This window comes from Oncorhynchus kisutch, linkage group LG4 (assembly GCF_002021735.2).
Source record: "Oncorhynchus kisutch isolate 150728-3 linkage group LG4, Okis_V2, whole genome shotgun sequence".
Taxonomy (NCBI): domain Eukaryota; kingdom Metazoa; phylum Chordata; class Actinopteri; order Salmoniformes; family Salmonidae; genus Oncorhynchus; species Oncorhynchus kisutch.
Window position 1 is genome coordinate 50,528,645 of NC_034177.2, and position 20,223 is coordinate 50,548,867.

Below are 20,223 nucleotides of genomic sequence, written 5' to 3' on the forward strand. Positions count from 1 at the left end.
GTTGTTAAACCTTATTATAAAGTTGTTGGTTTAAGGGTATAATTCTTGATTAAAGTGCAAGAGGTCCCTACTTTTAAGAACTTAAATTACTTTCAGTATATTTAAGTAGGCAAGTCAGTTATGAACAAACTCTTATTTACAATGACAGCTCAGACAGTGGGTTAAACTGTCTTGTTCAGGGGCAGAACAGCTTTTCACCTTGTCAGCTCAGGGATTTGATCTAGCAATCTTTCGGTTGATGGCCCAACGCTCTAACCACTAGGCTACCTGCGCCTCTCAGTATAAATACACAGTGAACAAAGTATTTGTGCATTCACCCAAGTACCTATATTACTGTAAATAAGTAGACTGGAATCAAAACTGATGAACTTTGTTTCCAAACAATGGTGAAATGGAGCATATCACCTTGGATTACAGACTAGTGAATACTCTGTGAGGATCAAGCAGAAACGCAAACAAAGAAATTAACCTTTTACACTTGTGGGAATTGGCCTAAGGCATGTGCAACATAAGACAACAGAATTACAAGGGTTTGAGTGAGAGGCCACACACACCTGTCCAAAGTATGCACAGTTCCTACTCATTTCAATGCACTTATGACTCAAAAGAAGTTTTTTTGTTTGTTGCTCTTCTAGCTGTGCCGTTGAGGAGCTGTTTAAACAATTCAAAAAGGTCCATTATAAATCTCAATCTGGGACAGGTGGGCAACACTTGAATGTCTGTTCTATTGCCAACATGACTAGCTAAGTTATAAAATACGACATTAGTGTTAGGCTTTCACGATGCAATTAAGGGAAACAGACCATTTTGGTTCGCGTTTAAAGAGTTTTTTTTTTTTTTAAAGAGTCACGAGCGCATTCAGGCGCGTGTGCCGTGGAAAATGTTCTTAAAGTGATAATGCCAGAGAAGCCGGTTTTTGGAGGATATATTGACACGGATGTTGTTAGTCTCCGGCCGGCAAACTGTGCCAATATATCCTCCAAACACCGGCTTTGAGGGAATTATTACTTTTATACAACGGGTTACCAACACATTCAAATAATGATTTACATATTCTCATTAAAAACTTTGTGATGAATTTATTCATACTATTTCATAAAATATAGTCCCGACACAAATCTAGGGTTGCTACCAAATCCGGCTGGTCGTTAGAATCGGTTCGGTTGCCAGAGACACGACCCAGTCGTTAAGTCTTTTTGTTCTGTATCTATGGACGCGACCCAGTCGTTCGTTCTAAATGTTCTATTGCCATACTGTCTGGCTACATTCTTATCCCTTGCTTGCTAGTTTGCCAACTACAGCTAACTTACAGTCAAGTCAAACAGTGCAGACAGAATGACAACAGTAGCTGCATTTGTTTAAGCTGTTTTCTAGAGACATTTATTTGGATACATCCATAACAATGAACTAATGAGGTGTGATTTCACCTGGCATAGAACATGTACTCTCTCATCAGGACACTGTTGTTCAGAGGAGCTAGCCAACAACATAACTACACAATAACTTCAAACTGAAGCTGGAAAGACTGCAAACTAGCTGCACTTCGTTTCATTTGACCTTTTTTAAAATGGACATTTTTTTATATATCCATACAAATAATGTCAGCTGATCCATGATTTCAACTGACTGAGAAACGTTGCCCGCCTGTCTGTCTCATCCCGATTCCCAACACATGCATTATAACAGCTGGAGATAGATTATGAATATTAAATCAATGTTGCAAATGTCGGAGAGACAGACCACAAGGTTTATACAAATCTCCCCTGTTGAAAATGTAATGTTAGTCAAAAAGAAATGTGAGCTAATGTCTAGATACTCTTGATCGCCACTATAAAAAGTGTTGGGCCAGTAACCGAAAGGTTGCTCGATCAAATCCACTGAGCTGACAAGGTAAAAATCGGTTGTTCTGCCCCTGAACAAGGCATTTAACCCACTGTTCCTAAGCCGTCATTGTCAATCAGAATTTGTTCTTAACTGACTTGCCTGGTTAAACAAAGTGCTTGGCTGATGAGACAGTGGATTGTGTAGTCAAATGCAACAGAGTTAATAGGCATTTTAACATCAACGATTTAGCCGGTGGTAACTTGTGGAATAGACACTGGCTTGAATGCAGTTAACCAATCAGGATTAGACCCACCCGTTGTATAATTCACAATAGACACACGGGTTCATTCTGTTCAGAACAACCCATCATGTAAACGTGCAGCAAACATAGTGACCATAAATGTTGACACTGTATATGACCCAAGTTTTATGATGGAACTGTCAAGTGCACATTTGGACGGGTGTTTGGCTTGCTTGTACGACATCAAAGCGATATTTTATTATAATCCTCGACGTCTCGTCTATCGAAATACATAGAGTCCTCTTAATTTATAACATTTCCCCGAACTCAGACAACAAAACATTAGCGAAAGGGATTGGGGGGGTGGGGGCAACTTCTTGTCATGCGAGGAGCTCAAGTTCAGAACGGCTGTCAGTCAAAACCCATACAGGGATGTGAACCGTTCAGCTAGAGCTCTGACACCATGTTTAGCATGTTACTGTACATGCCTCTGCGTTCCAATTTAGCCTTTTATCAGTGCCCTAAATTCGCCCTTTTCGACCCGTATATGGGTACGATTGTAAAGGCTACTTCATACAGTATTGTAACATTGTGAACTCACACAGATGCTGACATCGTTGGCCAGGGCCACTGCATTCCCCACCACAATGACATAATGCTGACTGAAGATAAGCTGAACCTTCTGCAGGAACTTAGATTGGTATTCAGGTAATGGAGGACGCTACAAAAAAAAATAATGATTTGAATAAGCTGTGACATTTTCTTTAAAGTATCTTTTCAGGTTTGTTTGTTTATCATATAATAGGTCATATTATTTCTTCCGGGAAGTGCAAGCACAAGGGCAAATGATGCAAGTGGGATTGCTGTTAGACTGACAGTCAGCTCACTGCACAGATTGTAAGAAATACATTGTGGTAGAGATGTAAAATATATATTTGATTATTTTAGACATATACTCTAGTACATATAAATACAGTATCTATCTCTCTGTCTCTGGAAGGCCTCGCTGGGGAAGTAGCCACTGTATGACTGGCACACCTTACAGTAGAGTTCACACTTAGAATCTCCTTGTGGTTTTGGAATACCAAAAGTGCAAGTACTGTACACCGTTCAGATGATCTGGGACCAGCTCTGACTATATGTGTGGGTATAGATGTGGGTACACAGACCCACGAGCCATTGCGGCCCCCCACACTATGCACAGACCTTGTTTTGAATGATCTAGGTGTTTTTACTGAGCTGCCCTTTTTGGGCAGTTCTCCCTTGAGAAAGTGTTCGTGACCTCTAACTTCCTGGTTAAACAAAGCTTAAATAAAATTGAAATAAAAACACACTTTGTCATCAAGTAAATCTCCTGAAAATCATGACAGCCGCTGCCATTCAACTAAAATAAGCTAGCTAAAACTTTTCCAAATATAGCTTAGGCCCTTAAGCCTAAAACATATCCCTTATCCCAGTCTCCACAATATATGCTGAGTGCGAACTGACAAAGGTGATTTCACTGTACCTCTCCCCTTGAAAGAGCAGCATGCCAAACATGGTGAAGAACCACTAGCAAGATCACACTGAAGAGAGGAGCAAAACATTAGAGCACCTACAATGCACTCGTTCCAGTTAGAACCCTTTTGGGTTCCATGTAGAACCTTTTCTACACAGAGTTCAACATGGAACCCAAAAGGGGTTTTACCTGGAACCAAAATGGTTTTTACCTGGAACCAAAAAGAGTTTTCCTATGTGGACAGCTGAAGAACCCTTTCTTCTAAAAATGTACTTCTGTGGTAGTGCAGAGTTGCGCAACCATGGCCTTCCATGAACATGTACAGAAAGGATTTGGAATGAGTAAACTGTTGCTTCGGTACCTTGTGATTTCCAGTAGCGTTCCCTTGATGCATTTCAAGGTGTTCTTCATCAATGATGAACTTTGAAGGAGGTAGAATGGCTGAAGAAGTTCTCATTTTCACAGTCTACAATACAAATGACGGTGAGATATCGGGACAGAGCGTTCTAAGGACATTACGAAACAAGCTCACCCAGTCTTGTAGACTCAATATAGAATAGAACATCATAGAAAATATGATTACATTATCAACCATGTGTTTTGGTTGGAGAGAGTAGATATAGGACTTTGCTTACCTCCTCACAGGCTCTGGGATAATGTCCTGTCAATGACAGACACTGAGATGACCACAATGTAGCCCACCAGCCATTTTGCTATTTCAAAAATTCTTCACACCCAATCAGGTAACTCCATGAAAGATAAATCACTTCCAAATAATAGGCTACTCATCCTTACAGTAACATGTGAAAAGGTTGTGTATGATGACGTGCTTCCTACACTAAGAAATTGATTGAGAAATGTATGCAAGTGGTGTGTGATCCTAGCCTGGTCCCAGATCTGTTTGTACTGTCTTGCCAACTCCTACTGTCATTGTCACACAAATAGGCATTGACAAGACAGCACAAGCAGATGTGGGACCAAGATAGCTGTTGATGTGTAACCCCAAGATTATGCTATCTACACATCTGAAGTAGGTTTGGGGTTTCTTAGCTTTGACAATGGGGGGATCGAAGAGTAGGCAGATGATATCGATGCCCTCGGTGAGGCCACATGTAGATTCCCAGAGTGTGTTTAGAACGCAGGTCAGAGGTCACAGACGGAGACGAGGGCCTTTTGATGAAGGGCCAAATATCACCACATGCAGGCCCCTGATGACACAGACAGGAAAAAACGGTTATGAGTCATAAGTAACTCGTATTAAACAATGTGAAGAAAATAAAGGAAAGCTAAGGGCATCATCCTGAAGTCTTCTCTGCAAGTTCATTTGCCTATCATAATCACATCAAAATCAATACTACTCAGGACTTGCTTACAAGTTAGGCCTCATTAATAGGACTACTGACTATTCTGATAATGGTAGGCCTATGCCTCCAAACAAATAAAGTGATCATGACACGAGAAACTGTATGAAGTTCCTAGCTCAGAGTTTGTCCATCTTGCCAGTTTCCCATCAATCCAAGCGACTTAGAGGAGCAATTAGGGTTAAGTGGCTTGCTCAAAGGCACATAAAGAGTCTTATCAGCTCAGGGTACAAACCAGAAACCTTTCAGTTACTGGCCCAACGCTCTAACCGCTAGGCTACCTACCGTCCATATCCATTTGTTTTTCTGTTGGTAAAAAAAACTGACAGTGCAATACTGTAACGAACCTCGCCCTCCTCTTCTGAGGAGGAGAAGCAAGAAGGATCGGAGGACCAAAACACAGCGTGGTAAGTGTCCTTAATGTTTATTTTAAAACATAAACTGAATACTACGAAATACAAAATAATAAACTTGACATGACTGAAACAGTCCCGTGTGGCGACAAACACTGACACGGAAGACAAACACCCACAACCCAAAACTGAAACCCAGGCTACCTAAGTATGATTCTCAATCAGGGACAACAATTGACAGCTGCCTCTGATTGAGAACCATACTAGGCCGAACTCAAAAACCAACATAGAAAAAGAAGCATAGACTGCCCACCCAACTCACGCCCTGACCATACTAAAACAAAGATAAAATAACAGAACTATGGTCAGAACGTGACAGGTACACTTCATTTGACATGATGTAGATACATTGTTCACAGACTAACCAGAGAAACTCATCGAAGTGCAATAAATGCATGCATTGCACACCTCCCCCGTGTTCTGTAACGTGGCTAAGAATTTCTCTGTGAATTTCTCCCAAGGAGCATCATCATCTTCTTCTGTGTAAATAATAACAGTAGGTGCTGAACAGGATCCTACCAAATAATAACATGACCATAGCCATTTACCGGAACTGAACACACAAATCCCACGTGCTATGCGGTAAACTTGCAATCCTTCGCTAATCTTATACCCAATTTTTTTGTTCCACGGACCAGAATGGAGGAGTAAAGATAACACTGTGTCATATCTGCATTGTGCATACAGCTATTGGTAAAGCCCGGTACTAAACATACAGTATGGGTGGACCGGGAACATAATAATAATAAACATGGGTTTGAATGCCATTATAGAAAACATGGAAAAGTGGAATCAAGATGCCGCATTGATGGCACTGCAGGCCCACAATAAAATTAAAAAAGGTTAATGGTCACCGTCGTTATGAAATATGAAAGCTGTGACTTGTGTTCCGGTAGTCTAAGTTACATTTCCGTGCAATTTGACAGTGTTAAGTGCTAACATAGAACTTGAGGTGATGTCCATGTTTCTCATGACACTGGCGGCCTGTTATGGTGAATGTAAGCAGGGACTTGCGATCACGTTGTTCAACAATATCATAGGAATCCCGTGTGATTTTCTGAGAGGTGGGTAGCATAATGTTTATGTCGAGAGTGACAGTGTGTCAAGTAACTGTCAGTTCAGCATCAGCAACTCAGCAACTGTCGGCTTGAGCCTTCTATTCTATTCTATATATTCAGTGCACGTATTAAGCATTTGTGTACACCATAATGCTGTCGTTAGGGATTATGATGTCATATTTTTGCGACACATGACAGACTATATGAAGACTATAGCCGTTTCCTCACTTGACATTGGCCAAAATATATGTTTTATTATGGGTATAATGACTAGCAGGAGAAAGCCAATAAAAGCCAAGCAATAAGAAGAGAAACTAGATGCCTGAGGTTGAGCCTTTCCCCCATACTACCATCCCATGCCCTGCTCTGCTCTTCTCTACGGCGGCCATCGCCTGGGCAACCGATCCCATCCCCTCTTTAGTCAAAAATCCTTTTTCTCTCTCCGCTATCAAGAGGGGGACCGCTAAAAATGTTTTGATCGCAAGGTGGCAGGGCCCCCTAACAAAATGTCACTTAGGGCCCCCCAAAAGGCTAGGGATGGCTCTGAGTGCATGTGTGGGTGTGGGTACACAGACTCGCGAGTCACTATGGCCAACTCATGATGAGTATAGATTTATTTTGTGGCCCCCAACCCCATCAAAGTTGCCCATCCCTGCCTTAGACAGAGCGGTTGCCTCCCACAATATTACCAATGTTCCATCATGTTGCCATGGTCTGAGATTTCCTAAACTACTTGACAACAGACACTACTTAGCAAATATGTTTTCAATCGTATGGCCGTTACTGGCATGTGACTTTGAAATAGGCCTAATTCAGTTAAATTGGATTGAAGGCAAAGCAGACACAATACAGCCGTCTATTCACCCCATGGAAGATTCCATACTTATTAACTGATTCACAGAGTTTAGAGAGGCCTGTTTTATTTGTCTTTTCTTAGAAAGTTACCTCACAGAGACGATCCACCAAGCAACAGTAGTCAGCCCTTCCTAGACCTCTGTGGGATGTATCTATTGACATAATAGGATTAAGTCTTCTGAGAAACACATAGATTCCAGAGCCTTCAAGGCTCATCAAATCCTGTCTAAATTGCTCTCATCTGATCCAATAGCTTTAGCCTTGACACCCTCTTTCCAACTCCTTATTGTATTGTCATGGCAAACATTGTTTGGCGTTACAATGACTGACAATGAGTTGGCTAGATAGCACAAACTGGTCTGGTGCCAGGCTATTTGAGCATTCTGAAGCACAACAAAGGGGTGGTCTCGTACTTATGCCTACTGTAGGTATACTGTCCTATAAATCGTCTCCAGAAGTGTTCCATATGGTCTAGTTTTTTTGTGGAAGATGAAAAGTGACCGATCATCCTTTTGGCAGCATTTCAAAAAATAAGTCACCTTCCTCATACCTTTACATCACAGTTCATTGCAATGACAAAATAAGAAAAACGCTCTCAGGCATCACTGGAACATAAGGCCTAAACTATACTGTACTGTATGCTAGTTCACAATGGACTATGTATTAGGCCGGGTAGCTGTTTAGTTTTGAAATGTTTTGTTGAAGCTTTTAGAAGCTTTTCCTTTTCCTTTGTCTCCTCCTAGATGACTCGGTGCTTCTTCTTTAACACAGATGAAGAGGATGAGAGAGAGGTCCAGTTTTCATGCGTGCTGAACTATTTCACCGGTTTTGTCATTAGTCAGCGAGGCATTGGAATAGTTGGCTTTTGAGCGATACTGTTCACTCGCAATCTAGATGATTTAGAAAGGAGATTTGAGTTTTTGTAACATTGTCCATGTTTCATTGAAATCCACCATACTCCATAGAGTATACTAGAACTTACAGTAGGCAGGTCAGTATCACCCAATCCCCTCCATCCTAACCCTCTTTTCCATCTTTCATCTCTTTCTTCTTGCATGCCTGTGTATTAGGAGGAGGGGAATGGTAGTGTTTTAGTATATTTTAAGTTGATCTCTAAAACAAATTAAATTCTTAATGATGTATTTAGACATTTGGCATAGGCCAAATGTAAGTGTTTTGCTTCTGCGTCTTATTGTTATTGTATATATCACGAAATACACTTGGGTTTCCATGTGACAAAAGATTAGCCTCTTAGTAGACGTAGAACATAGAACACTGTTTTCATGAGAGTCAACCTATAAACGTAAACGTATATATATATATATATATACACAGTCTATCACAAAAGTGAGTACACCCCTCACATTTTTGTAAATATTTGAGTGTATCTTTTCATGTGACAACACTGAAGAAATGACACTTTGCTACAATGTAAAGTAGTGAGTGTACAGCTTGTATAACAGTGTAAATTTGCTGTCCCCTCAAAATAACTCAACACACAGCCATTAATGTCTAAACCGCTGGCAGGTAACGAGTGGAGGACAGAGGTGCCTCTTAAAGAAGAAGTTACAGGTCTGTGAGAGACAGAAATCTTGCTTGTTTGTAGGTGACCAAATACTTATTTTCCTCCACCATAATTTGCAAATAAATTCATTAAAAATCCCTACAATGTGATTTTCTGGATTTCTTTTTCTCATGTTGTCTGTCATAGTTGAAGTGCACCTATGATGAAAATTACAGGCCTCTCTCATATTTTTAAGTGGGAGAACTTGCACAATTGGTGGCTGACTAAATACTTTTTTGCCCCACTGTATGTATGCTAAAATGTTTATTATATTCTACTGAGCCATTTACTTTATGTTTGTATTCTTATCTGTTATTAAATCTTATTGTTGTTGTATTGTCGAGAAGGAACCTGCACGTAAGCATTTTGTTGGACAGTGTATATATACCATGTGTATCCGGTACATACGACTAATACCACTTGTGATATTCACAGATCACAGGGTAGCTTGGTAGCTTTGATTCTGACTTGGTCTGTTTTACATAGTTGTAGTAAACCCAAACTGAGGACTTTCTGGGATTTAAAACCCAATGCAGAACTAGCAAAATACCATCCTAAACGCCTATTCCCCACTGATGTTGAACCTCATAACAATAACACATTTTCTCTTCGAGAGGGTGAAAGGCCTTTGTTGAATGCTGGCAAGGGACTGGACTGAAGTATTTACCAAGCACCCCATTCCCATAGAAACCTTCGGTAGCGCTGACATACCTGCATACTGAGTTGTCTAGTCATGCTGTTGCTTGCGTCCCGTCCTCAGAGGTTGGGGGAGCTAGTGCTGGGCTTCCTGGAGCGAGACTTCCAACCCTCCTGCTAGCTGTACTGTTTGGAGACCATCCGCATCCTGTCGGTGGGTGCAAAAACAACACGGCGCTCTTCATCACACACACCTCTAAGCATACCCTTAGCCAAGGGTATGCCAAGGGTATGCACTTAGAAATGTCCTTGTTTTTTAAAGAAGAGCACATTTGTTGTCTATTAAAAGAACATAAAACTGATCAGAAATGCAGGTTAGACATGGATAATGTTGTAAATGACTATTGTAGCTGGAAATGGCAGAGGGCACACAGAGACCCATTATCAGCAACCATCACTCCTGTGGTCCAGGAGTTGTGTTAGCTAATCCAAGTTTATCATTTTAAAAGGCTAATTGATCATTAGAAAACCCTTTTGCAATTATGTTAGCATAGCTGAAAACTGTTGTGCTGATTTAAAGAAGCAATAAAACTGGCCTTCTTTAGACTAGTTGAGTATCTGGAGCGTCAACATTTGTGGGTTTGATTACAGGCTCAAAATAACCAGAAACAAAGACCTTTCTTCTGAAACTCATCAGTCTATTCTTGTTCTGAGAAATGACGGCTATTCCATGTGAGAAATTACCAAGAAACTGAAGATCTCGTACAACACTGTGTATTACTCTCTTTACAGATTAGAGCAAATTGGCTCTAACCAGAATTTTTTTTAAGGAGTGGGAGGCCCCCGTGCACAACTGAGCAAGAGGACAAGTACATTAGAGTGTCTAGTTCGAGAAACAGACGCATCACAAGTCCTCAGCTGGCAGCTTCATTACATAGTACACGCAAAACACCAGTCTCAACATCAACAGTGAAGAGGCGACTCCAGGATGATGGCCTTCTAGGCAGAGTTGCAAAGAAAAAGCCATATCTGTCACCTGGAATGACGCTGGAGAGGCGAAGCAGGTACAGGGAGTAAAACATTGAATAAATAACAGACATGGAACGATACAGGAACAGCATCAGCAAACAGGTAACAAAGACAAAAACAATTATTGCAGCAGAGAGGAACAGAGCAAGGGAACTGACAATATAGGGGAGGTAATAAACAGATAGGAGTGAGTGATGCAGGGCAGCCTGGCACCCTCAAGGGCGGGGGGGCAGACGTGACAGTACCTCCCCTCACCCCTGGGGGCTCCGGGTCCCACCTGGGCAAATCGGCCGAGACATGGGCGCTGGGCAAGCCGGTTGGGGCGTGGAAGCCCGGCGAACCGAAAGGAGCGTGGGAGCCTGAGGGGCCGGCTCAGGCATGAGAGCCTAACATTCGGCTGAGGAAAGACGCCTGTCAATCCCGCTGCAGAGAGGGAGCGTGACGTGGGATGGAAACCTGCCGAGTCAACCGAGGCAACGAAACCTCTCAACTACAGTTGCAAACCGTAGTCTGGCTTTTTTATGGCAGTTTTGGAGCAGTGGCTTCTTCCTTGCTGAGCAGACATTCAGGTTATGTCGATATAGGACTCATTTCACTGTGGATATAGATACTTTTGTACATGTTTCCTCCAGCGTCTTCAAAGGTCCTTTGAACGCGTCTCCTTCCTGAGCGGTATGACGACTGCGTGGTCCCATGGTGTTTATACTTGCAAACAATTGTTTGTACAGATGAACATGGTTCCTTCATGTATTTGGAATTTGCTCCCAAGGATACACCAGACTTGTTGAGGTCTACATTTTTTTTTCTGAGGCCTTGGCTGATTTCTTTTGATTTTCCCATGATGGCACTGAGTTTGAAGGTAGGCCTTGAAATACATCCACAGATACACCTCCAAATGATGTCAAATAACCTATCAGAAGCTTCTAAATCATGAGATTTTCTGGAATTTTCCAAGCTGTTTAAAGGCACAGTCAACTTAGTGTACGTTAACTTCTGACCCACTGGAATTGTGATACAATGAATTATAAATTAAATAATCTGTCTGTAAACAATTGTTGGAAAAATTACTTGTGTCAGGCACAAAGTAGATGTCCTAACCGACTTGCCAAAACTATAGTTTGTTTGACAAGAAATTTGTGGGGTGGTTGAAAAACAAGTTTTAATGACTCCAACCTGCATGTAAACTTCCGACTGTACATCACAGAAGACTCATATAATAAAACGTTTTGACATGGAAACACTGGATTTTCCTCGTTTAAAAAAAAAAAAAGTTTATCAATGATGAAATTATGAAAAGTAGTAATAACATTCCACCCATGAGATCAAGAGTAGCACTTTTTGTTCACTGACTGCAGTAAAGGGCTACATCTATATTCTCGGTCATGCTGAATGAATAGGCCTACCCTGAATGAATAGGCCTAACCTGAATGAATAGGCCTAACCTGCAATTCTTCCCATTACGCATTACTAATTAACTTGTTTGCTGGCAGTGCCTCAATTTTTGTTACTTTCTAATCCACTTGCGTATTGGCAATAACACAATAGTCTAATCATCACATTTACTGCAGAGTGCTCCCCTTTTTAAAGACTGAATGGAATGGTTCTTAAATAGGGCTGAGTCACAGGTCTCACATTACTGAACAATGCTGTACAACCCGTGTACAATTTGTTGTGAGGCAAAAACACACATTTAGAAATGCACTAACAAGACTGTTCGCTATCAGAATAGAATATATACGTTGTCTATTTTTGTTTTCGAAATCAATCTTCTGCCCACCTTATCTGCTTAAAAATTTAGGTGCTTGAAAAAGTGAATGTATGTGATTGTTTAGATCTCAAGATGACGCATTCATAGTGCTGGGGCATTTCATTTATTGGTACATTCATTAATAGAATCGTCATTCATAAAAAGGGGTTTTAGGAGACTTCAGGAGATGTCATCGGGAGTAATCCACAGGTGAGGTTGCCTGGGGGCCAGCCAGGACAGGTCCACTTAGGAGTGGTGCTTGTAGTCCTCCAGGTGAGCCAGGACATAACCAGAGGGCCCCAGGATGGTGATGAAAAAGGCCGTCATAGCAATGGCTTGCTCCTGGATGAAAACAACACATGACACATGTTAAGACCTGTAACAATTTCATCTTGGAAAACATAACCACATATTGTGTTCCCTGGCCATTCAGTCTCAAGAGACATTAATAACAGCTGTCAGGCTAAGAAAGGCATTGGTTTCATTGCACATGCACGCCTTTGCACTCTTATACAACAACAAAAAACTATTGGCATATTAAAGCAATTGGCGGATTCATTTAAATTAGAATTGCATTATTCTAGCAAAATACAGGATACAGTCCAGTGACAGTGGTGAGCCATTTCTGTTTCAGTTTCCTTCACAAAGTCCTTGCTGAGCTAGTTTTAAATCGAACTGGGCACGATCTGGTAAAGTTTTACAAGGTCACACTATTGGCACAATCTCAAGTGGGCTCCATGCACATGAGCTAGACCACAAGGCGCGGAAGGGGGGGGGGGGTGAGCAGTATAGTTATCGATGCCAAACACATCTATAAAATTAAGAACTTGAAATAGTCACGCGTGCAACAGGCTACTAGCCTACGTGAATGGATTTACAGTGATAATGTCGTTTTGCGCACTTGCCCCATTAAGCCAGCTGACGTTGATATAGCCTCACAAGGCAAACCAAAGTCTGAAATCGAAATAAATAACACGGATTCGTAACGAAAGGGCGAACTCATGAAAGGGAAAGTGCGCAGCAACCTTCCGCATGTAGCCGACTTACCCCCACGGATAAGTGGTGCTTCGCAGGCTTGTGCGACAGGGTGGCTTTGGAGACGATCTGCGACCTCACTGCGACCCTTAGCAAATTGACAGAACCTCTGATCCCCGACATGATTCCTCTTTCGTGTATTTTGTTTTCCAAACCAATAGTCGTGGTGACTCTTTCTGTCTTGTGCCCAGGAAAATGTATTCAATGTCCCAGAAGTAGCCGTTGATTTGTGTTGTCCACCTGCCAAGTGTAACATAAGGTCATAACAAAAAAAAGAGTCGACGTATTTGAAGACCCCTCCTGCTGAAACAGCCTCCGGGTATTTAATTGGTCAGATCAACTGCGTTTAAGGCTCGGCTCCACAGACAGGCTGGCTGGGACCAGTTGATAGGCTGTACTCATGTTACCCCTGCCGGAACTTCTACTGCAATGCGAGGCAAATGAACGCAAAAACAACTGTGTCCCCCCTCACAGAATTAAACTGGTTTATATGCGTAATCTTCAAACAGGGTATGTTCGGAACTTCGGGTAAAGTATGTGGAACTATTGCTATTATTGTTGCAATGAAACAAATAAAAACTTGTGTGTGTGTGTCATGTGTATGACTGACCCTGCTGTATAGTGTAATGTTATTGAGGCATTTTATAGGGCTGTCATGCTGTAGCCTACTGAACTTGTCCCCAGACCATTGCACACAGAAGTCTGGTGCATGAAACTGCAGCTATATTAGCCGTAATTATAACGGATCACGTAGGGCCACATAGTTATTCTACACAGCACAGGACTGCGATGAGATTTTTATCTCTATTTTTTTCAATGTTATAGAAGGGACTTGTTTTTGATCAATTTATCCCAACCAGCGATTAATTTCCTCATCCTCGATGTGCAGTACGGGGATCTAAAAAATACCACGAACAAAGCCTCCAAAAAACACCTAAATACGTCCTTTTAGAAACGGAAAAGCTCTCAGTATAGTGATGCAGGTCTTTAGACGTTGTACACATGAATTTGTGTCATGACATGATATTATATTCCAGTTTGTTGCGACTCGAGCGATACCTCTCCATCCATTATAGCAGCAGGCTGGACAGAGAATTGAACAGCTGAATAGGGGAAACAGCTTGAGTCGCACAAAATTGAATATAATGTTGTGGATCATGTTCGGAATGACACAATTTCAGGTGTACAACATCTAAAAACCTGCATCACTATACCGAGAAAGCGTTTCCGTTTCTAAAAGGACGTATTCGGGGTGTTTTTTTTTGGAGCATTTGTTAATTTTTTGTCAGAGCCCGGTACTGCACAACAAGGATGAGAAAATGAATCGCTGATTGGAATACGTTTCTCAAAAACAAGTGAAATCGCAAATAAAAACTTGTGTGAACCCTTCTATAACATGCCACTTACTGATTCTTTGTTGTTGATTTGGTTGTAAAAAAAAGCAAACTTCTCCTTTAAAGTCAGGTGATTGTGGCCACTGTGAACCATACACTGTATTTTCTGCTGTCCTTCAGGTTACCATTATATCCAGCAGATGATGCTGTGGTGCTTGTTGTCACATTAAACTTTTTCAGCTCCACAACAAAACAAAAAAAGAAATCACCATCACCTTATCTTGAAAATGGCTTGTTACTCTTCATCGTTTCTAAACGTGATAATATCTGGTAGTGGCCACGTATCACTGGGCTGTGTGTTGATAAAACACAATAGAACGGGACCTTGAGGAGTGCTGAACGGACTGCCTGTATACAAACATTCATTTGTACATTAAAATGTTTGTCATTTAGCAGACACTCTTATCCAGAGCAATTTACAGTAGCGAGTGCAATTAATTCCGTCGGAATTCATCCTAATGCCTAATACAATGTAGTGGTTGATGCCAAATAGTAAGTGGACAACATCCTTCTTTTCAAGCTTTCTATGGAAACCTCGACCTCCACACAGTGGGTGAAGTTCATTGAAAAGCATGACATTTCCACTCTTACAAACAGACACCGATTGGTGATGTTGCAGCTCTTGTATCATGGTGGCAGAAAAGAAGGAAAAAAACATCAGCCCTGTGAGTCTCATTTCTTCTGATGATAAGTGTGCGAGGGAACATAGCTGGATCGGTGGTTGTTGAACAATTAGTAGTGCAGTGCAGTTCAGGGTCCGTTTATGCCTGGTGTGTGCTAGACATACAGCAGCCTACATGACTTTGTGACACATCAGACGACGTCATTTTAGATTTTGAAGATTTACAAAGTCATTGTTCACAAACAATGGAGTTAAACCACCTCTAATACAATAAATACAACACTTCTTTTTTCTTTTTCGCGCAACTGATTACCATTGAACGCCACTAGATGGCGAATGGGCATCACAAAAAAATGTATGGGGATTTATTTCGGTGGGTTTATCCTGTGAAGACGACTAGCCTACTACCCTCCCAACGTGAACAAGTACTGTGGGAGATATAAAGAGGAGGTTGCATCTGTATATTAGAAATGGTTGCTTCAGTCCTGCTATTTAAAGTGTACCTGGTAATGTCCATTTGCTTTAAACCCAACACCCAAGAAACACACACACAAACAGACACACAAGGGGTTGGAAGTCAGGGTCAATTGCGGAGCAGTGAATCTGGAGCAGATTAAGCGGTTAAGTGCCTTGACCAAGTGCACAACGGCAAGGGACTCCATGTAATTAGTAGTGGCTCTTTAGAACCAATGTCAGACCATGACAAGCAATAACTGCTTCACAATCAATTAAAAAATACACGCACGATTAGGACATTGCCAATTACTTTAAGCTCCAAGTAACCCATTGGCAACCTAGTCAACATGTATTATAGTGTATGTACAGTATACCAGATATGTGCCCAATGCAGGGCTTTCGGAGAGGGAGTATTGTCACCTTTGACTATCAACGAGATAGACTGAATGAGGTCATTTTAAGGCATTGCTTTACATGTCTAAAGTGTCAATTTGTAGCAGTTGCATACTATCTGTGGGGGGAATTCCAGCTCTGGACTAAACAGAGTGTGGTAGCGCTTCACATGACTGTGTGTGTGTGTGTTCATGCGTGCCCGCGTGTTGGTGTGTGTGTGCGTTGGGTTCATGAGCATGTACAGTACCAGCCAAAAGTTTGGTACCAGTCAAGGGTTATTTTTCCTATTTTCTACACCTCCTCCAAGCTTCACGGTGGGAACCACACGTGGACATCATCCGTTCACCTACTCTGCTTCTCACAAAGACATGGCGGTTGGAACCAACAATCTCAGATTTGGACTCATCAGACCAACGGGCAGAATTCCACTGGTCTAATGTTCATTGCTAGTGTTTGTTGCTTGTGTTTCTTCTTCTTATTGGTGTCCTTAAGTAGTGGTTTCTTTGCAGCAATTTGACCATGAAGGCCTGATTCACACAGTCTCCTCTGAACAGTTGATGTTTGAGATGTGTCTGTTACTTGAACTCTGTGAGGTGCAATCTGAGGTGCAGTTAATTGCCCATTTCTGAGGATGGTAACTCTAATGAACTTATCCTCTGCAGCAGAGGTAACTCTGGGTCTTCCTTTCCTGTGGTGTTCCTCATGAGAGCCAGTTTCATCATAACGCTTGATTGTTTTTGCAACTGCACTTTCTAAGTTCTTGAACTTTCCGGATTGACTGACCTTCATGTCTTAAAGTAATGATTGACTGTCGTTTCTCTTTGCTTATTTGAGCTGTTCTTGCCATAATATGGACTTGGTCTTTTACCAAACAGGGATATCTTCTGTATGCCATCCCTACCTTGTCTGAACACAACTGATTGGCTCAAATGCCAAGGAAAATCCACCTGTTTACACCTGTTAATTGAAATGCATACCTCATGAAGCTGGTTGAGAGAATGCCAAGAGTGTGCAAAGATGTTATCAAGGGTGGCTACTTTGAAGAACTGCAAATATGAAATTTATTTTGGATTTGTTTAACACTTTTTTGGTTACTACATGATTCCAATGTAGAAAATAACAACAACAACAACAACAAAAACTTGAATGAGTAGGTGTGTCCAAACTTTTGACTGGCACTGTATGTATGTGTCTGTGTGCATACTTATGTGTGCCTGCACGGTGGTGTGTGTTAGTGAGTGTATCTGCATGCATGCCTCTGTGTATGTGTACTGAACCACGTGTGCCTGTGTGTGTGTCTCATGCTCTACAAGATGGTGTTAGAACTGGCAAGGTCCCAACAAAAGGCTTCAGAGGGGGAGACCGAAGTTAGTCGAGGTCATTTGTACATGTAGGTAGAGGGGTAAAGTGACTATGCATAGATGATAAACAGCGAGTAGCAGCAGTGTAAAAACAATGGGGGAGGGGGGTCAATGCAAATAGTCAAGGTGGCATTTTGATTAATTGTTCAGCAGTCATGTCTTGGGGGTAGAAGCTGCTAAGGAACCTTTTGGACCAAAACTTGGAGCTCCGGTACCGCTAGCCATGCAGTAGCAGAGAGAACATTCTATGACTTGGGTGACTGGAATCTAGTATATTGGTCCTGGATGGCAGGAAGCAGGAAGCTTGGCCATACGCACTACCCTCTGTAGAGCCTTACGGTCAGATGCCGAGCAGTTGCCATGCCAGGCAGTGATGCAACGAATCAGGATGCTCTCGATGGTGAAGCTGTAGAACTTTTTGAGGATCTGGGGGACCCATACCAAATCTTTTCAGTCTCCTGAGGGGGAAAAGGCATGCCCTCTTCACAACTTTCTTGGTGTGTTTGGACCATGATACTCTCGACCCGCCCCACTACAGCCCCGTCGATGTGAATGGGGGCATTTTCAGCCCTCCTTTTCCTGTAGTCCACGATCATCCCCTTTTGTCTTGCTCATGATGAGGGAGAGGTTGTTGTCCTGGCACCATACTGCCAGGTCTCTCACCTCCTCCCTCTAGGCTGTCTCATTGTTGCAGTGTTCAGGCAACCATTGTGTTGTCAGCAAATTTATTGATGGTGTTGGAGTCGTGTTGTTGCCTACCCTTATCACCTGGGGGCGGCCCGTCAGGAAGTTCAGGATCCAGTTGCAGAAGGAGGTGTTTAGTCCCAGGGTCCTTAGCTCAGTGATGAGCTTTGTGGTCACTATGGTGTTGAATGCTGAGCTGTAATCAATGAACAGCATTCTCACAAAGGTGTTCCTTTTGTCCAGGTGGGAAAGGCCAGTGTGGAGTGCGATTGAGATTGCGTCATCTGTGGATCTGTTGGGTCAGTATGCAAATTGGAGTGTGTCTACGGTTTCCGCGATGATGGTGTTGATGTGAGACATGACCAGCCTTCCAAAGCGCTTCATGGCTACCGACGTGAGTGCTATGGGGTAGTAGTCATTTAGGCAGGTTACCTTTGCTTTCTTGAGCACAGGTACTATGGTGATCTAACATGTAGGCATTACAGACTCAGTTAGGGAGAGGTTGAAAATGTCAATGAAGATACTTGCCAGTTGGTCCATGCATGCTCTGAATACGTGTCCTGGTAATCCGTCTGGCCCTCTGCCTTGTGAATGTTAACCTGTTTAAAGGTCTTGCTCACATCAGCTATGGAGAACGTGATCACAAAGTCGTCTTGAACAGCTGGTGTGCTCATGCGTGCTTCAGTGTTTCTGGCCTCGAAGAAAGCATAAAAGGCATTGAGCCTGTCTGGTAGGCTTGCATCACTGGCATTGTGTTACATGTCTAACGAGCGTCAGAGCCGGTGTAGTAGGATTCAATCTTAGTCCTGTATTGATGCTTTGCCTGTTTGATGGTTCGTCTGAGGGCATAGCGGGATTTCTTATAAGGGTCCTGATTAGTGTCCCGCTCCTTGAGCCGTCTGTCTGTTACCGAGAACCACATACCAGATTTTTAAACAGGGTCATTAGCAATTGAGTTTTAAGAATATTTATTGCGGCTACCTAGCTAAAATTCTAGAAGTTAGATAATAACAAGACTTTAACCATAACGTGACAATCGGATTTGCCTGATATTTGAAGATGGTAAGTGCAACAGTTTTTATTAAAAGTGTAATTTATCGCTCTCACATGCTTATTTCTGTCCATTAATAACCAATGATGATGACCTTTTTGTAGAATTTTCATATTTGTATCAGTCAAATCTCAGAGTTCTAAAAAACCGGGCCAGCAACTCGGTCACTCAGCAACTCAAGAACACAAACAGCTTGCCGACTGCACCAGCCAGGCAGCAGTCAGCCATGAAAGGAAGTGGTTGAGGACAAACCTAGGCTACTATAGATAGCTATATGTTGATACTCAATCAATAAATGCATACAGATAAATTGTCCTACATGAAAAATGGGATGGTTGTTATTAGTGAGCTGAATGTGGTTTTGAGAGCCTATCGAGCCCACTGAGGCATGGGAGCCTATCGAGCCAGCTGAGGCATGGGAGTCTATCGAACAGGCTGAGGCATGGCAGCCTGTCGAGCCAGCTGAGGCATAGGAGCCTATCGATCCCGCAAAGTTATGGAAACCCATCGTTGTGCGTTGGGAGTCAGGAAGCAAGTTCAGGGAGTGCATAATTTAACAAACCAATGAACATGAACAAAACAAGAAACACGAACAACTCACAGACAGGAAACTGAAAGAGAAACAATGACACCTGGAGAAGGAACCAAAGGGAGTGACATATTTTGGGCAGGTGATCAAGGAGGTGATGGAGTCCAGGTGAGTGTTATTATGTGCTGATCCACGTAACGATGGTGACAGGTTACCTAGAGGCCAGAGAGGGAGCACACGTGACATTTGCCTCTCAGAAGAAACATTTTGACCCTTCTCTTTAGCTTATAGTTTTGACACACAGTGTCCATTTGCATTTATTAGGTGGATCTTAGAAGAGCCTTTTGGATTCGTGGAGGGGCAGGCAAGTGGCAGTGAGTGTGGTGGTGTGTACTACTGCGTACGTCTTGCTAGAACAGAGGAGAGAGCAGCTCATAGACTCCCAAGGAAGAAAGATGGCGTTGCCCTAATC

The 20,223-nt window shown here is 42.2% G+C and overlaps 1 protein-coding gene across 1 annotated transcript; it reads right to left on the bottom strand.

Moving 5' to 3' along the window:
• Positions 1 to 12,331: 12,331 nt before the first annotated feature.
• LOC109889645 (cytochrome c oxidase subunit 8B, mitochondrial-like) lies at positions 12,332 to 13,721 on the bottom strand. The gene is made up of 2 exons (XM_020481226.2): positions 13,274 to 13,721; positions 12,332 to 12,568 (listed from the first exon to the last, which is right to left on the bottom strand). The coding sequence occupies exons 1-2, from the start codon at positions 13,382 to 13,384 to the stop codon at positions 12,473 to 12,475; spliced, it is 207 nt and encodes a 68-aa protein (XP_020336815.1). The 5' UTR covers positions 13,385 to 13,721; the 3' UTR covers positions 12,332 to 12,472.
• Between the last annotated feature and the right edge of the window lie 6,502 nt (positions 13,722 to 20,223).